General features: G+C 42.9%; 3 protein-coding genes across 4 annotated transcripts in view; 2 read left to right on the forward strand and 1 right to left on the reverse strand.

Annotated features, from left to right (window-relative positions):
• Window positions 1-5,977, reverse strand: part of LOC130369642 (NLR family CARD domain-containing protein 3-like) — a 40,092-nt gene extending 34,115 nt beyond the window's left edge. The window contains exon 1 of the mRNA XM_056575133.1: window positions 5,847-5,977. The gene's annotated coding sequence lies outside the window, so the exon portion shown is untranslated. The remainder of the gene's footprint in view (window positions 1-5,846) is intronic.
• LOC130369646 (uncharacterized) overlaps window positions 1-14,095 on the forward strand; it is a 196,225-nt gene that overhangs the window by 72,426 nt on the left and 109,704 nt on the right. The window lies entirely within an intron of this gene.
• Window positions 8,126-10,960, forward strand: LOC130369660 (THAP domain-containing protein 6-like). Its single transcript, XM_056575167.1, has 6 exons — window positions 8,126-8,362; window positions 8,993-9,185; window positions 9,424-9,531; window positions 9,623-9,833; window positions 10,321-10,474; window positions 10,585-10,960. The coding sequence occupies exons 1-6, from the start codon at window positions 8,283-8,285 to the stop codon at window positions 10,646-10,648; spliced, it is 810 nt and encodes a 269-aa protein (XP_056431142.1). The 5' UTR covers window positions 8,126-8,282; the 3' UTR covers window positions 10,649-10,960.

Raw genomic sequence — 14,095 nt, forward strand, 5'->3', positions numbered from 1 at the left:
TCTGGTTTCCGCCGGTGGGCGGGTCCTCGTATTGGCTAGTGTGCTCCGTTGCCCTGTGCTCTTCATAATAAAAGTTCTTCCGTTTGATAATGTCGACAAAGATATTACTGTATTATAGACAATAGCAGACACAGAGGACCACACCACCCCAGTGTTGTTTTCGTCAGGCAAGACGAAAACGAAAATGACGTCGTCAGACCCCTTTTTTCCATGACGAAAATGAGACTAAGACGAACGTCACCAAAGCCATATAAAGACTAAAATGTGACGAAAAATGTAGACATTTTCGTCAGACGAGAACTAGACGAGACTAAATTGTTAGTGAGAGCATGTGAGCGGAGCGGAGCGTGGAGCGGGTGGTGGAGCGGAGCGGAAGAAATAGGTTGGAGCGGGTTGGAGCGCAGAGCGGTTTTAAATTCAAAGGCCGGAGCGGGGATTTCACTCCGCTCCAGTCCGCTCCGATTTTAACTGCTTCTAGCGGCTTACATGTAGGTGGTTCACGTAGAATAGAATGGGTTTCAATGGGAGCATCCAAGCAACCTGATTGGATAAAACGCGTCACGTGAGACCCTTCCACCCCCCCCCCCGCAACACTGGCTCGTGTGCTCGCGCGCAGCTGCGCCTGCACGCACACGGCACACACACACTCATACACTACAGAGAGAGGCTGGTGGACGAGTTTTCGTCGGACTAAAACTAGACTAAAACCTTTTGAGTTTTCGTCAGACTAAAACTAGACTAAAACTTTCAAAGATAGAAATGACTAAAATGGGACTAAAACTAAGAAGCATTTCGTCAAAAAGACTAAGACTAAAACTAAATCTAAAATGCTTGCCAAAAACAACACTGCACCACCCACAGTCAAGACTGACACGGCTTCAAATAACAATAATAGTATTCATAATCATTTGAAAATAAGAACTTATGAAGTTATGATGACTTCAGTGCAGTTGATGTTTAGCCACAGTTAATACATGCAGAGTAGACCTGAGGGCTTTACTACGACATCATAGGGGATTATCACGCTGATACGTAGTACTTCCGCATTCGGTGTTCATTGTGCACTGTGACATCCGGTGAATCACTCATCACTCTGGCGACCTGACTGATGGAGGACCGGCAGTTCACTTTCACGACATCCCTGGTAAATGTACCCAAAGTCACGTTTCTGAAGTTCACAGACTTACCGAACAACACTCCATAACAGCCCGCTCCAAACTGGACCAGGGATTGTTTATTTTTCGAGAAATATATCGACTACGAATGCGAGTGTCTGCTAGCTAGCTTACGCTAGGTAGGTTGGCTTATGCTAACGTCGGTTTGGCGTCAGCTCAGTCTGGAGGGATGAAATGATAAGAGATGAAAAATAAGGTAGACTTGTACTTCTTTGGTACATAAATGAATGTGTATCTTCAGCAGAAAGTGAAATGAATGTGAAATGAACTGAATGAATAAAGGAACTGAAAGAATAAAAGGATTAATTCATTCCCCTTTTTCTGAGGACATCATTTACTACATTATATATTAACATTATTTTGAATACTTTCAGGATGGACTGACTGGACTTTAAAATTGATTATAGATGAAAGACTTCTCATTCAATTACATACATGTCATTCAATATATACAATGTTTTCAGTGTACAAAATTACAGCTCCGGAAAGGGACCACTCCAAATGTTCAGTGCCTCTCGTTTTAATATTTATATATTCTATTTAATATTTATAGGTACATGTTTGAGTAGAAACACAGGGATGTAGCCTTTTAAATCAAGTGGTCCCTGGAAGTTGGTCATCACACAGCAGACGGTCCACAGCTGATTGACTGTCGCAGACAAGGGAAAGGACAGTGTGTTCCCAGATGCGGTATTCCTTGACTCTGCCTATTGCTCTTTCTACGAGGATTCGAAGTCGAGCGATTCCTTGTGTTTTCAGAGCATCCTCTTCAGTGAACTGCGCAGTGGTTAGAGATAAATTAATTAGTAATATTATTGTGAGTGCTTCTGTCCATCTTAAACATTTGTCTGCATACCTTAATGGTCACATTTGGGTCAAAGTTTTAATTTGAAATGTTCATTCCTTTCATGCTTACCTGTCATCTTGAAGGGTGGTATAATCAGCGTTGCCCCACGATCAGCTAGTGGCTTCTCGATGGTGAAAACCCCTGTCTGCCATGCAGCCATCTCCGGCTCCAGTAAATCCAGCAGTCCACCCTGTTCAGTCAGCTCTGGGTCGGAGATGGAGCCGGTGAAGAGACTTGACACAAAAGTCACAGCACTACAAGGGGCAATCCCAATCAAGGCCTTAAGGTTGTTGTGTTCTTGTAAGATGATGTTCGGGTAATCATCGACTGCGCCTCGGTGCAGTCGATGATTACCCGAACATCTGGACTGTACTGCACAAATTAGCTTGGCATGGTATTCTTGACTTGCTGTTTACTCATCCAGATGGGGAGGGAGCCAAGGAGCAGGTAACCGGTAGTTGGCCCACGGTATAACAACATGGGAGACAGTGGACACACTGACCTGAAACATGTCAGCCAGCACCTTCTCTTGCAGGCCTGCAGCAACCCGGCAGCAGAATAGAAAAAACTCAACCAGTTGCAGTCTACACGTTGGACTGGGAGAAATGGGTTCAAATGTTTGTTTCTTTTTCTGATCTTTCGACCAATGAACCAACATGGAGGCAGATGGTTGAATAACCTCCCAGAAGTCACAAAAAACATCTCTTGACGTGAATCTGGTGTAAAAAAGGATGTCCGCGTCTGAGACACAGAATCCTGTGAAAGGCACTTGAACCACTTTCAGCTGTGACATGCTCTCATCAGATCCTGACTGTTTCTTTCCAATTGCTGTATGTGTACAGCAGCAGCATCCAGTGCACCTGTATGAGATGAGGAAAAAAAATTAAAACATCTAACCCAGATTTTGGCTTGTGACTTGCATATTGGAAAGCGTTTGGACCTCTAAAGAAATTTCTTTTTGTAGCTCAATATTGCTTTTTAAATGTTTGCTTTTTATAGCTCAATATTCAGCCTTAAACAATTAAGTAAGATATAAAATGCAACATTTGATACTTGTGATGAAGCTTTTCACATTGTGGTTTGGTCAAATGCGGGGACATTAATAAGGACTAAATTTTGTGCCCGAGTTCTGAAAAGTTTGACCTACCTCCTCGGTATAACCTACTAAGAAGCCCATTCTGTGATTAAACATAGGTAGTACATCCTGCAGTAGGTGTTTAAGAACGTATGGGGTATAGTAAGCCAAGATTCAGAAAACTACAACACTGACAACCTGGTTTAGGAGCAGAACCGAAATCATGTTCTGTCATCACCACCAAAAAAAAAAAAAAAAAAAAAAAAAAAAAAAAAAAAAAAAAGCTGATCTCCTCATCGCTCTTATTCCACAGGGCAGCGGTTTTGCTCCAGAGGAAGGGATGTGTGAAACGTCTTGGCCTAAAGCGAGTTGATGCTCTTTTATAAAAAAGCCCCCTTTCTTAGCAGTCCCCAGTTGTTTCCACTGGAAACGGGAGGTATCGACCCGATTTTCAGTCGCTTGGTGTGACCCCGGTTGTTGCTAGCTGTAGCGTTTGTAGTCTGATTCACTAAAGTGCCGGCTACCAAACAAACTGCTCCTCGTTGTTTTATTTTAAAGTTTGTCCTTCATCCCGGCGAACCGCTTGAATCCACTTCTTCCTAGACTCATTTCCAGTCGGGAATCCAGAAAACTTAGTGGGTTTGGTGTTGCGCTCTGTGCGCGTTCACATCAAAGGAGCTGCGATCGCGGGCTGCTGATTTCCTCACAGCCTGAGCCGTTTGACTATAAGACCTCTATAAGAATCTCCTCTGTGCATCTATTCATGTAGTCAGTCAATTATCAAACTAGTAGCATGAATATGAATTACAGTCCAAGCGGGTTAGGCAAGGCAAGGCAATTTTATTTTTATAGTTTTTACAAACAGTTTGTCTCAAAGGGCTTTAGCATGAGCATCATAACAACATCCTCTTCCCTTAAACCTGAAAGGTGAGGGGGGGGGGGGGGGGGGGGGGGCTGTACTTAAATTTACTGTGATTTCTTATTAATATGTGACTGCATACAAATTTGTCCACAGACATGGTGACTAATTCATGATAGTAAGCATTATTGGCCCGTAACACTAATATTCAGAAACAACACTGTCTCAAAAGGATATTGGCCTTAGCAACACCAGGCATATACTTTTCCCTGAACTTTTAAACGTTGCAAACGTGCAAAACATAACTATATATTCATGTGGCATTCAGTCCAATGCTTAAAAATATATCTGTGGCATTCAGTAGGCCAATGCTGTGGTAAAGTGTGCAAAGTATGAGTATGAATATTTGATGGAGTATGAGTAAGTGTTTCTGTTACATAGATATAACTTTATCAATCCCCTGTAGGAGAAATGTGTTAATGTTTGTCCCTATAAAACAATAATGGTAAAAAAATGTATCCAAAACATGACAGTAACTCTAAAGTCAAACCGTCCAATCTGAAAGCTCCTCTTAACCACTCCCCCTACTCACTTCCACCAATGCAAAGCGAACAGAACTGAGTAGGGGAGGGCGTAGCCTAACTAGTTTGTGACCGACCCAGAGGAACGCAACGCAAATTTAATGTGAACATGTATGAGGCTTTAATAAAATCCCGGACTATTTTGAAATTTCACCTGGACGCATTTGATTCCTACCCTTCCACTGTTAAATAGCGGCGCAAGTTGTGTGGCGTGTGAGCGTGTGCATGGGTTGAATTGCGTGCGTGCGTCTCACGGAGAGCCCTGCGCAATGTTCAGCTGTCAGAAATGTGTTGTAATCACTTGTATTCCTCATAGCTCTCAGGCTGTGAGGAAATCAGCAGCCCGCTATTGCAGCTCCTTTAATGTGAACGCGCACAGAGCGCAGAGTTCAGAGCCGGACAATGATGTCGTAGTAAAGCCCTCAGGTCTACTCTGCATGTATTAACTGTGGCTAAACATCAACTGCACTGAAGTCATCATAACTTCATAAGTTTCCATTTTCAAATGATTATGAATACTATTATTGTTATTTGAAGCCGTGTCAGTCTTGACTGTGGGTGGTGTGGTCCTCTGTGTCTGCTAGTGTCTATAATAAAGTAATATTGTTGTCGACATTATCAAACGGAAGAACTTTTATTTTGAAAAGCACAGGGCAACGGAGCACACTAGCCAATAAGAGGACCCGCCCATCGGCGGAAACCAGATATTGAGTGGTAAATTCGTTTTGTCAAGTAAGTACGAAAAAACGAATAAACAAACTGAAATTTTTGATTTTTTTGTTTTTTTGACAAACGAAAAATTCCCTATTCCCAGAACACAGAGTAATAAAACGTACCTTGCTCATAAACGGTAGTAAACTGGTTGTTCATTATTATATAACAGTAACCTAAAGACAATATGAACGGTATTACACTGGTTGATCATCATTATATACCAGTAAACTAAGACAATATAAACGGTAGTAAACTGGTTGATCATTATTATATACCAGTAACCTACAGACAATATAAACGGTAGTACACTGGTTTATCATTATTATATACCAGGAACCTAAAGACAATATTACCGATAGTAAACTGGTTGATCATTATTATATACCAGTATCAAAGACAATATAAACGGTAGTAAACTGGTTGTTCATTATTATATACCAGTAACCTAAAGACAATATAAACGGTAGTAAACTGGTTGTTCATTATTATATACCAGGAACCTAAAGACAATATAAACGGTAGTACACTGGTTGATCATTATATTCCAGCAACCCACAGACAATATAAACGCAACTCAACTGTCGACATACCTTACCTTATCTACTCCGGGATTAAAATGCGTCCATACGATATAAAGTTGTAAAAATATAAATGTAAGGGAAGAAACGGAGGTTAGAGTATTTATAAAACTTTTAGATGAGGAAGTTCAAGGAGCCGCGCCTCTCAGTGTCACGTGTCTTCGGGGAAAATGAAGCTTTGCGCGCACGCGCACACACACACACACACACACACACACACACACACACACCTGTGTAGGTGAGTGCAAATGCATGAGTGTGTTTTCAATAGCCTAATAATACATGAACTATTGAATTATCCTCATCAATATGTCTCATCAGCAAATAGCATCTACGCATACTTTGATGAATTGTGGTTTATCTCTTGATTGTTTTATGAATTTTAAGACGAGGGGGGAGGGACTTCAATAGCACACAACTCACTGCCTGGGTACTGGCAGAGGAACTAGCCTCTCATTACATCACACACACACACACACACACACACACACACACACACACACACACACACACACACACACACACACACACACACACACACACACACACACACACACAGCATAAGTAAAACCACCCCTGGAAAGGATTGAATAATGGGCCAACTGTCACTTGACTGCTGTTGAGAAACAGCCTTTGTTATTGCGTAAGAGAATGTGTGTGTGTGTGTGTGTGTGTGTGTGTGTGTGTGTGTGGTGTGTGTGTGTGTGTGTGTGTGTGTGTGTGGTGTTGTGTGTGTGTGTGTGTGTGTGTCCTCCGTCAGCTCTCCTCAGCCACAGAGTAACAAACAGCAGAGGTCTGGCTCCAACCGGTTAAAAACAGACAGAGTTTGTCTGGTGTAATCAACTGCGGTAGTTGGTGTTCACAGTAGCGCTACTCTACTGGAGGTGGCAGTGAGAGTGATGATCACCTCAAAGTTTTTGTCTTCAAATCTGAAGACAAAAACCTTTCTACAATAACTGGTCAGCAGACCTATAAAGAACCTGAGGGTTTCTAGCGTTTGAGTCAACGAGGTGATGTTACCCTCTGGTCCGGTGCTGCAGGCCTCTGGTCTCCAGCCTCGGTCTCTGGTCCATCCTGAGGCTGCAAGCCTCAGAACCCAGCCTCTCCATCCAGCTGCTGCATGCCTGGACAACATGACAGGTTTATGTATTAGTACAGACCATCAACTGATAGGACTCTCTCTCTTATTATTAGTATTATTTTAGCTGTTTAACCCATGACAGGTGGAACACACACACACACACACACACACACACACACACACACACACACACACACACACACACACACACACACACACACACACACACACACACACACACACACACGTCCTCATGCCAATAGCATCCCACCAGTTATATATTATCTTATATTATTATTATTATTATATTATATAAATATATATATAAGTTAAGAGTAACTTAAGCTACAGTTGTGCGTCTTCTCCATATTGTCCGCCATCGTACTGCTGCGAGTGCGAAATGCATCCTGCGATTGCAAGCACACACGAGCCACCTGATGCATGCTTGGTGAAACGGCGAGATCGAGCACGCATCAAGAACCCTTCCGGGTTTTACGACAGTACTCGCTTGATGCGTGCTTCGAATTGGAACAGTGCTCGGGCAACGACTGATGACGTTTTACGAGTCCACGAGCACACAAGCACGCACAGTACGCGAATTGAGAAACGGCCATAGGAATGAATAGGCGCCATTTTTGAATCCGTTGTCCATTTATACACATCGGTCCGTTTCTCATTCAAGACTTTTATTTTGATATGTTGTTAATGTTGTATTCCGGATATCCTGCAGCAGAAAAGACGGTAACTGCGGTAGGTTGAGCATAAAACGTGTCCGCATGAAACTTTTATTAAAGTAATTCATTGATTCAGTAATTCATCAATATCATTGTCACTTATCTGTAGACGGTTTTTTAATACACTCTTCATATATTTGGCATTGTATTGTTTCTTTTATTTGAGTTTTGATTTTCGTTTGCATTTGTAATATTGTATGTATTTTGTCTAGGCGGACCAGGAAATGCTCTAAACCTGTCCTTTATGTTGCTGACCCATTGTGCAGGTAACCGATAGGTTGTTTTAGTTAAATGTATGTTTATAATCCCACTTGTGGCGTTGCTAGCATTCAATGCTAGCATTCAAAATCTAGCCGGTCCCGCCATTTTTACATGCAATACCGCTGGTCGCCACATGAGGGGAGGGATCACCTGTTTATGCGCGCTGTTTAGCGCAACTGTTTTAACTAGCACGCGTACTACGGACTCGAAGACTTGCAAGTACGTACTTGGCAAGTCCGTACTTCAAGCACAGACTTGCGAGCACGCGAGTACGTACCAGCATAGACATCATATAGGTAGACGCCCCCTTCGGCCTTGGACGGCATAAATCGTCGGCGCCATCTTGGTACGGGAGTTATTTCGTCTTCGGAGTGAAGATGCCTACTTCATGCGCCGCTTGGGGCTGCACCACCGTCAGGACGATTCAAACTAGATCGCAAGGAATTACCTTTCACAAGTAAGACTAAACAATTGTTTCTATTTGTAATTGTAAAATTCAGTCATGTCACGTAGATCATGTGTTATGTTGAGAGCTAAGAGCTGTTGAGACAGCTAAGTTGCCGCCAGAATCAGACTATAGCTAGTCTAACGTGAAATGGCCATGGTTAGCAAAGCCTTATTCTATCGTTCGTTAACAGGAGATAATATTGTCAAGAAATATAGGATATACAGTATATATATATATATAATCTACCACTACTTGCTTGCGAGTAATTACAACGTATGTATAATGTAATTATATAGCATTTATGGTTGCGACGGAAAGCTGCGTTTCGGCTGAGCGACTGGCCTTAATTTCTCTCTGTGATGTATTTAAAAAAGAGACTAGATTAAAACAAAAAAGGCTCCAAACATGCCACTGTATATGTAATGGTTCTACAATATATGAAGGTGTCACGTAATGAATGAAACTACGGAAAAAATGTCACGATACTCTACATGCACCTGTGAGATGCACCTGCAGTCAGTCGCCGGCCGAAATTGACGTTTTAAACGTTATTTCTATTTAAATGTTTTTCTTTTTTAAAGATACATCTGTATTATGAATCTGACTGACTGGCTAGCTAACCTTTCTCGCAATTTTAAGGTTTCCCAAAGAGAAGCAGTTGAGGAGACAGTGGGAAGTGGCTGTGAAAAGGGAAGACTTTTCTGCCAATGAGAGGTCAATGCTCTGTAGCCAGCACTTTCAGCCTGAGGATTTTGACCGGACAGGCCAAATTGTCAGGCTCAGGGATGGAACTAAACCATCTGTGTTCAGTTTCCCAACACATCTCAAAAGAGTAAGTGCATCACTAAGCTTGCTGAAAATGGTTTTATTGTGTGTGTGTGTGTGTGTGTGTGTGGTGTGTGTGTGTGTGTGTGTGTGGTGTGTGTGTGTGTGTGTGTGTGGTGTGTGTGTGTGTGTGTGTGTGTGTGTGTGTGGTGTGTGTGTGTGTGTGTGTGTGTGTGTGTGTGTGTTCATTTGGAATGATTGAGAATGAGATACACCTGTTCAAGTATTTTGTTCTTCGGTTTTAGAAAGTGCCAGCCAGGACTACACAAGCCTCAAGGAAGGCTGAAGCGAGCCTTGTAATTGACTGTTCTTTACAATCATTACAAGTCACTGAACCTTCACCTACCTACCTTGTGAGTATTTACACTAGCTATGCCCCAAAACAGCAGTGAGCGTCATGGCATCATAAACATTACTCACTACTGTTTTGTCCTTTTTTACTAGGAACACCCTTATGCATTGCCTCCATCTCCCACTCTTCTCAAGACTAGACTCAGTGAAGCCCTGGCTAGGGTGGAGAGTCTTGAGAAAGAGATGAGGAACTCAAAGGCCCGAGAGTGGAGGGCGAAGAAAACAGTGCGTTGTCTTCTGGAGGACCTCAGGGGGAAGAACCTCATAAATGAAGAGCTGCACGAGAGGATTGACTTATACTCAGGTAACATTGAAATTAAACTTTGAATGTCAATTATATCTTAGGGCTGTAACCAAAGAAATACAACTGCAATAATGTGTTCAAATGCTTGGCTTGTCTGAATTTCATATATCAGACTTAAACTCCAAATACCTGACGTCTGTAATATGCCCCCATTCATAGTTTGAATAGCATCTGGCACAGACAAAAGCCAACAATCATAGTCTGATATCTCTAGCTTCAAGACACACAATAGCCAGGTACCTTTGTTGGCAGGTGTTTATGGGCACCTGTTTAGAGCAATCAGTCATGGTTCCTGGCTTTTGTGCATCTTTAAGCTAGAGCTATTAAGTCAATGATTGTTGGCTTTGGTCTACAGCCACGACAAGATTACATTTTTCATTCATATGGCCTTGCCTGGAAATAAACACATGAGCCTATTGGTGTTTTCATAATGACATTCATACTCTTTCAGTCACTTACTAATTACTCTGTGCTATCTGCATTTCAGATCTTCCAATAGGCCTCCTGTCCAAACAGGGCCACGAGTACACTAAAGAGCAGAGGGAGTTTGCCCTCACTCTCCACCTGCACGGGCCCAAAGCCTACTCTTACCTGAGAGAGTCTCTCCACCTCCACCTACCACATCCACATACATTGCAAAGGTATTTGCAATTACATTTAATTGCACTTTATTGATAGGAAATTACTGGTTCAAATACATTTGTATTATATTATTGCTACTTAATAATAACTACTTTTTCATTTGATAAAGGTGGATGATCTCTGTGGATTCCAAGCCTGGACTCAACACCATGATGCTGGACATGTTGAGATGAAAAAGAGAGGAAGATCCAGTGAAGTATGGACGTGTGGCGCTCATGCTGGATGGCATGGCCATCAGGAAACATGTCCAGTACAGTCCACATTCCCAGAAAATGACCGGATTTGTGGACATGGGGGATGGCCTAAACGAGACAGATATTGCCACTGAGGCTCTGGTTTTTATGGTGGTTGGCCTACAAGGCGATTGGAAGGCTCCAATTGCCTACTACCTGACCAAGTCTCTGACGCCCGACACACAGAAGGTCCTGCTGGTACATGCGCTGGAGGCCCTGCATGAGCGTGGCATCCGGGTCATGTCCCTCACAATGGATGGGTATGCATCAAACATAAGCATGTGCAACCAGCTGGGGTGCCAGCTAAAGGCCAACCCTTGTGAGTCTTTGAAAACATTTTTCCCCCATCCTGCGACTGGCGAGAGGGTGTTTGTCATGATGGACGCTTGCCACATGTTGAGCTGGCAAGAAACATGCTGCAAGCGTACAGCCCAATCTGTAGCAGAACTGGCCTCATCAACTGGGACTACGTTGTTTGTTTGAACGATATTCAAACAAAGAATGGACTGCATGCTGCCAACAGGGTCACTGAAAAGCACATTCAGTTTGACTCACAGAAGATGAAGGTGTCCCTGGCTGCACAGACGCTGAGTCGCTCTGTGGCAGTAGCGCTCCGAACGCTGAGGGACCTGGGGTATCCACGCTTCACCCTCTCTCTAGCGACAGCCGAATTCATTGAGGTAAGACTACATTCAAACATTGTTTTCTTATCAAAGGGTCCTGGCCATCTTCTTCATCTTCATCTTCTTCCTTTCTATTTCCTAAACAATTTATTTTAGATGATTGACAGGCTGTTTGACATTATGAACAGCCGCAATCCCCGTGCCAAAGGATTCAAAGCCCCCCTGGGATCTTTGAATTGGACAAGGAGTGTGGAACTCTTGTCCAGAGGCCGGGAGTACTTAATCAGTTTGGTGATGAAGGATGGAACTCCCCTTCATCGTTCAAAGAGGTCTTTTAAATAGTGACTCTTCCATATGTGCATGCCCTGCTTACGCATGCATATGATGCTCTGTTCTCTTTTTCCGATCTTTTTGCTGTCTGCGGTTTTTCAGTTCATACAGGTGAATGTGGAAATGTCCATGAAATGTCAGGAAATGTCCATCTACAACTTTCAAACTGACAAAACATTTTCTTTAAGGTACCTGTCTGTCATGGGGTTTGTCATCAACATTGACACCCTAATGCTGATGTGTCCTGAGCTGCTTCAGAGTCAGCAATATATCTGCACCTACCGGTTCAGCCAGGATCATTTGGAGCTCCTTTTCAACTCCATCAGGGCATCAGGTAAGGATCTCAGAAGTTTCTAAATTAATTAAATTGTCTTTCCAAAAAAGTCTTTGACGTCTGAAAAGAGTAAATATCGGTATTAAGTGTTGTGTGTTTTTGGTTTTTAGGGGGCTGGAACAACAATCCCTCCGCAGGCCAGTTCCAGGGCATCTTCCGCCGGCTCATGGTCCGATGTGGTGTCACACCGAGCACTTCAGGGAATGTGGCACCACAGGATGAGGCAGTGTCCCTGTCGGCTGTAGAGATGTCCTCTCCCTCTGAAACGGAAGAGCTTGAGGTGCCCTTCGTGAATGTCTCTGCGTTGATTGGGGACCACAGCTACTTGCCAACCCGCTTTGGTGGCCTAGTGGAAAACGCACTGGTCTACATTGCAGGGTTTGTGGTGCGGCAGGTTTTGAGAAAGCTGTCCTGTGGTGAGTGCCGTGCTAGCCTGGTGACAGATGCTGCACGCGCATCTTTCGACGAGAGCTACCACCTGCTGACTCTGAAGAACAAAGGAGGGCTGATGATTCCTTCAGAGGGGACAGTGAAGGTGGTCAGGTCAGCAGAGCGGTTCATTCGCCAGCCTGCATCAGGGCAAGCTGTCAGTGTGTCTGTGGTCAAGCAGTTTGTCCGGGCTGACATCTGGACAGATGATGTGTTTCTCCTCAAGGAGCACATTCAGGACACACAATTTGGCATTGAAAACCACCACTTTGCACTGTTGTCCTTGGTTGTGTCTGTATTTCACAAGATCAGGCGGCACCACATTGCAAAACTGAGCACGCTGCAATTACAGACTGGCAACAGTCGAAAAAAGCTCAGCAAGACAATACTTTTTAAAGGGTTCTAGCCTAGATTAAATTATTATATTATATCATATTGTGGCGACTCCTACCCCTGGGGAGTCTGGGTAATGGGGTATTCATAACGTTGTTTGGGGAAAAGGGGGTTTATTGTCTTTAGATAAGTTGTTTGTTATTAGGTTAAGTGGGGTTAACGGGTTTGGGGTCTCTATTGTTTGTGTGTTTATTGTGTGTAGTGTTGTCGGCAACCATTACCCGGAGTCGTATGTCCGTCGGTCAGTTGTGCCGTGTTTTCTGTTATGTGTGTGTGTTTGGATAAAGGCAGCTCTCGGGGTCGTGCGGTGTATTGAGGCACGAGAGTTGCGCCGCCATTTAAACCTGGGCTCCCGTCTCGTCCTTCCCGCGCTGCTCGCCACAATATATTGTGTGAAATTATATATTGTTTCAATTGCACTGCATAGATGTGAAAATGTTATGAGCATGATTGTATATTATGTCAAATTGTACAAATATATATATATATATATATTATATAATATGAATACATACCTATACTTAAAATATATTATATTGTTTCACATATTATATGTATCATATATATGTTATTCCATTGCACATTATACTGAGTCATTATATTATATTGTATTATATATATGCTATGTTATTTATATTACAGTTCAACTATTGAGATGTGCATGTATATATTGAGATGTGAATATTTTTACTGCTATCGAATATATATATATTCTCTTATAATATATATAATATATTTCTCTTAATGATGGTCAATACATAGTAACTAAAGAAGCACTATTTCGATAGTTTATAGATCTTCTCAGTATTTTCAAAGTGCACGGGCTGTGCAAGAAAAATGAGCGTTTATCATAGACCCATGCACATGTATGACTGGCGATTTAACTAGCGAGATTCAAAGTAACGTAGAGGCAAATCTTTTTCACACACTTCACGTAGAGCATAAACCCTTGAATACTCCATGAAATTGGTTGCGAAATGTAAAACGTTATCGTGATTTTTATCCAGATAAACCGCAGCTCCTGGCAACTTCCGCTTGTTTTGACACGTCTGACAGACCTCTGGCTTCAGAGAGCTCCCGTACCAATATGGCGGCGCCGCGTTTCGCCGAGGCAACGGGCTGAAGCAGTGGAGGCGGCGTCTACCTATATGATGTCTATGCTCCGAACCATAGATATATATAGAACACTAGATACGCCACGCCCCTCTCAGCCGCGGCACACGGAGCCGCCATCTTGTGTGGGTCTTTAGTAGGTATTCTCAGACTGTCAGACCAACC

This window comes from Gadus chalcogrammus, chromosome 17 (genome assembly GCF_026213295.1).
Source record: "Gadus chalcogrammus isolate NIFS_2021 chromosome 17, NIFS_Gcha_1.0, whole genome shotgun sequence".
Taxonomy (NCBI): Eukaryota; Metazoa; Chordata; class Actinopteri; order Gadiformes; family Gadidae; genus Gadus; species Gadus chalcogrammus.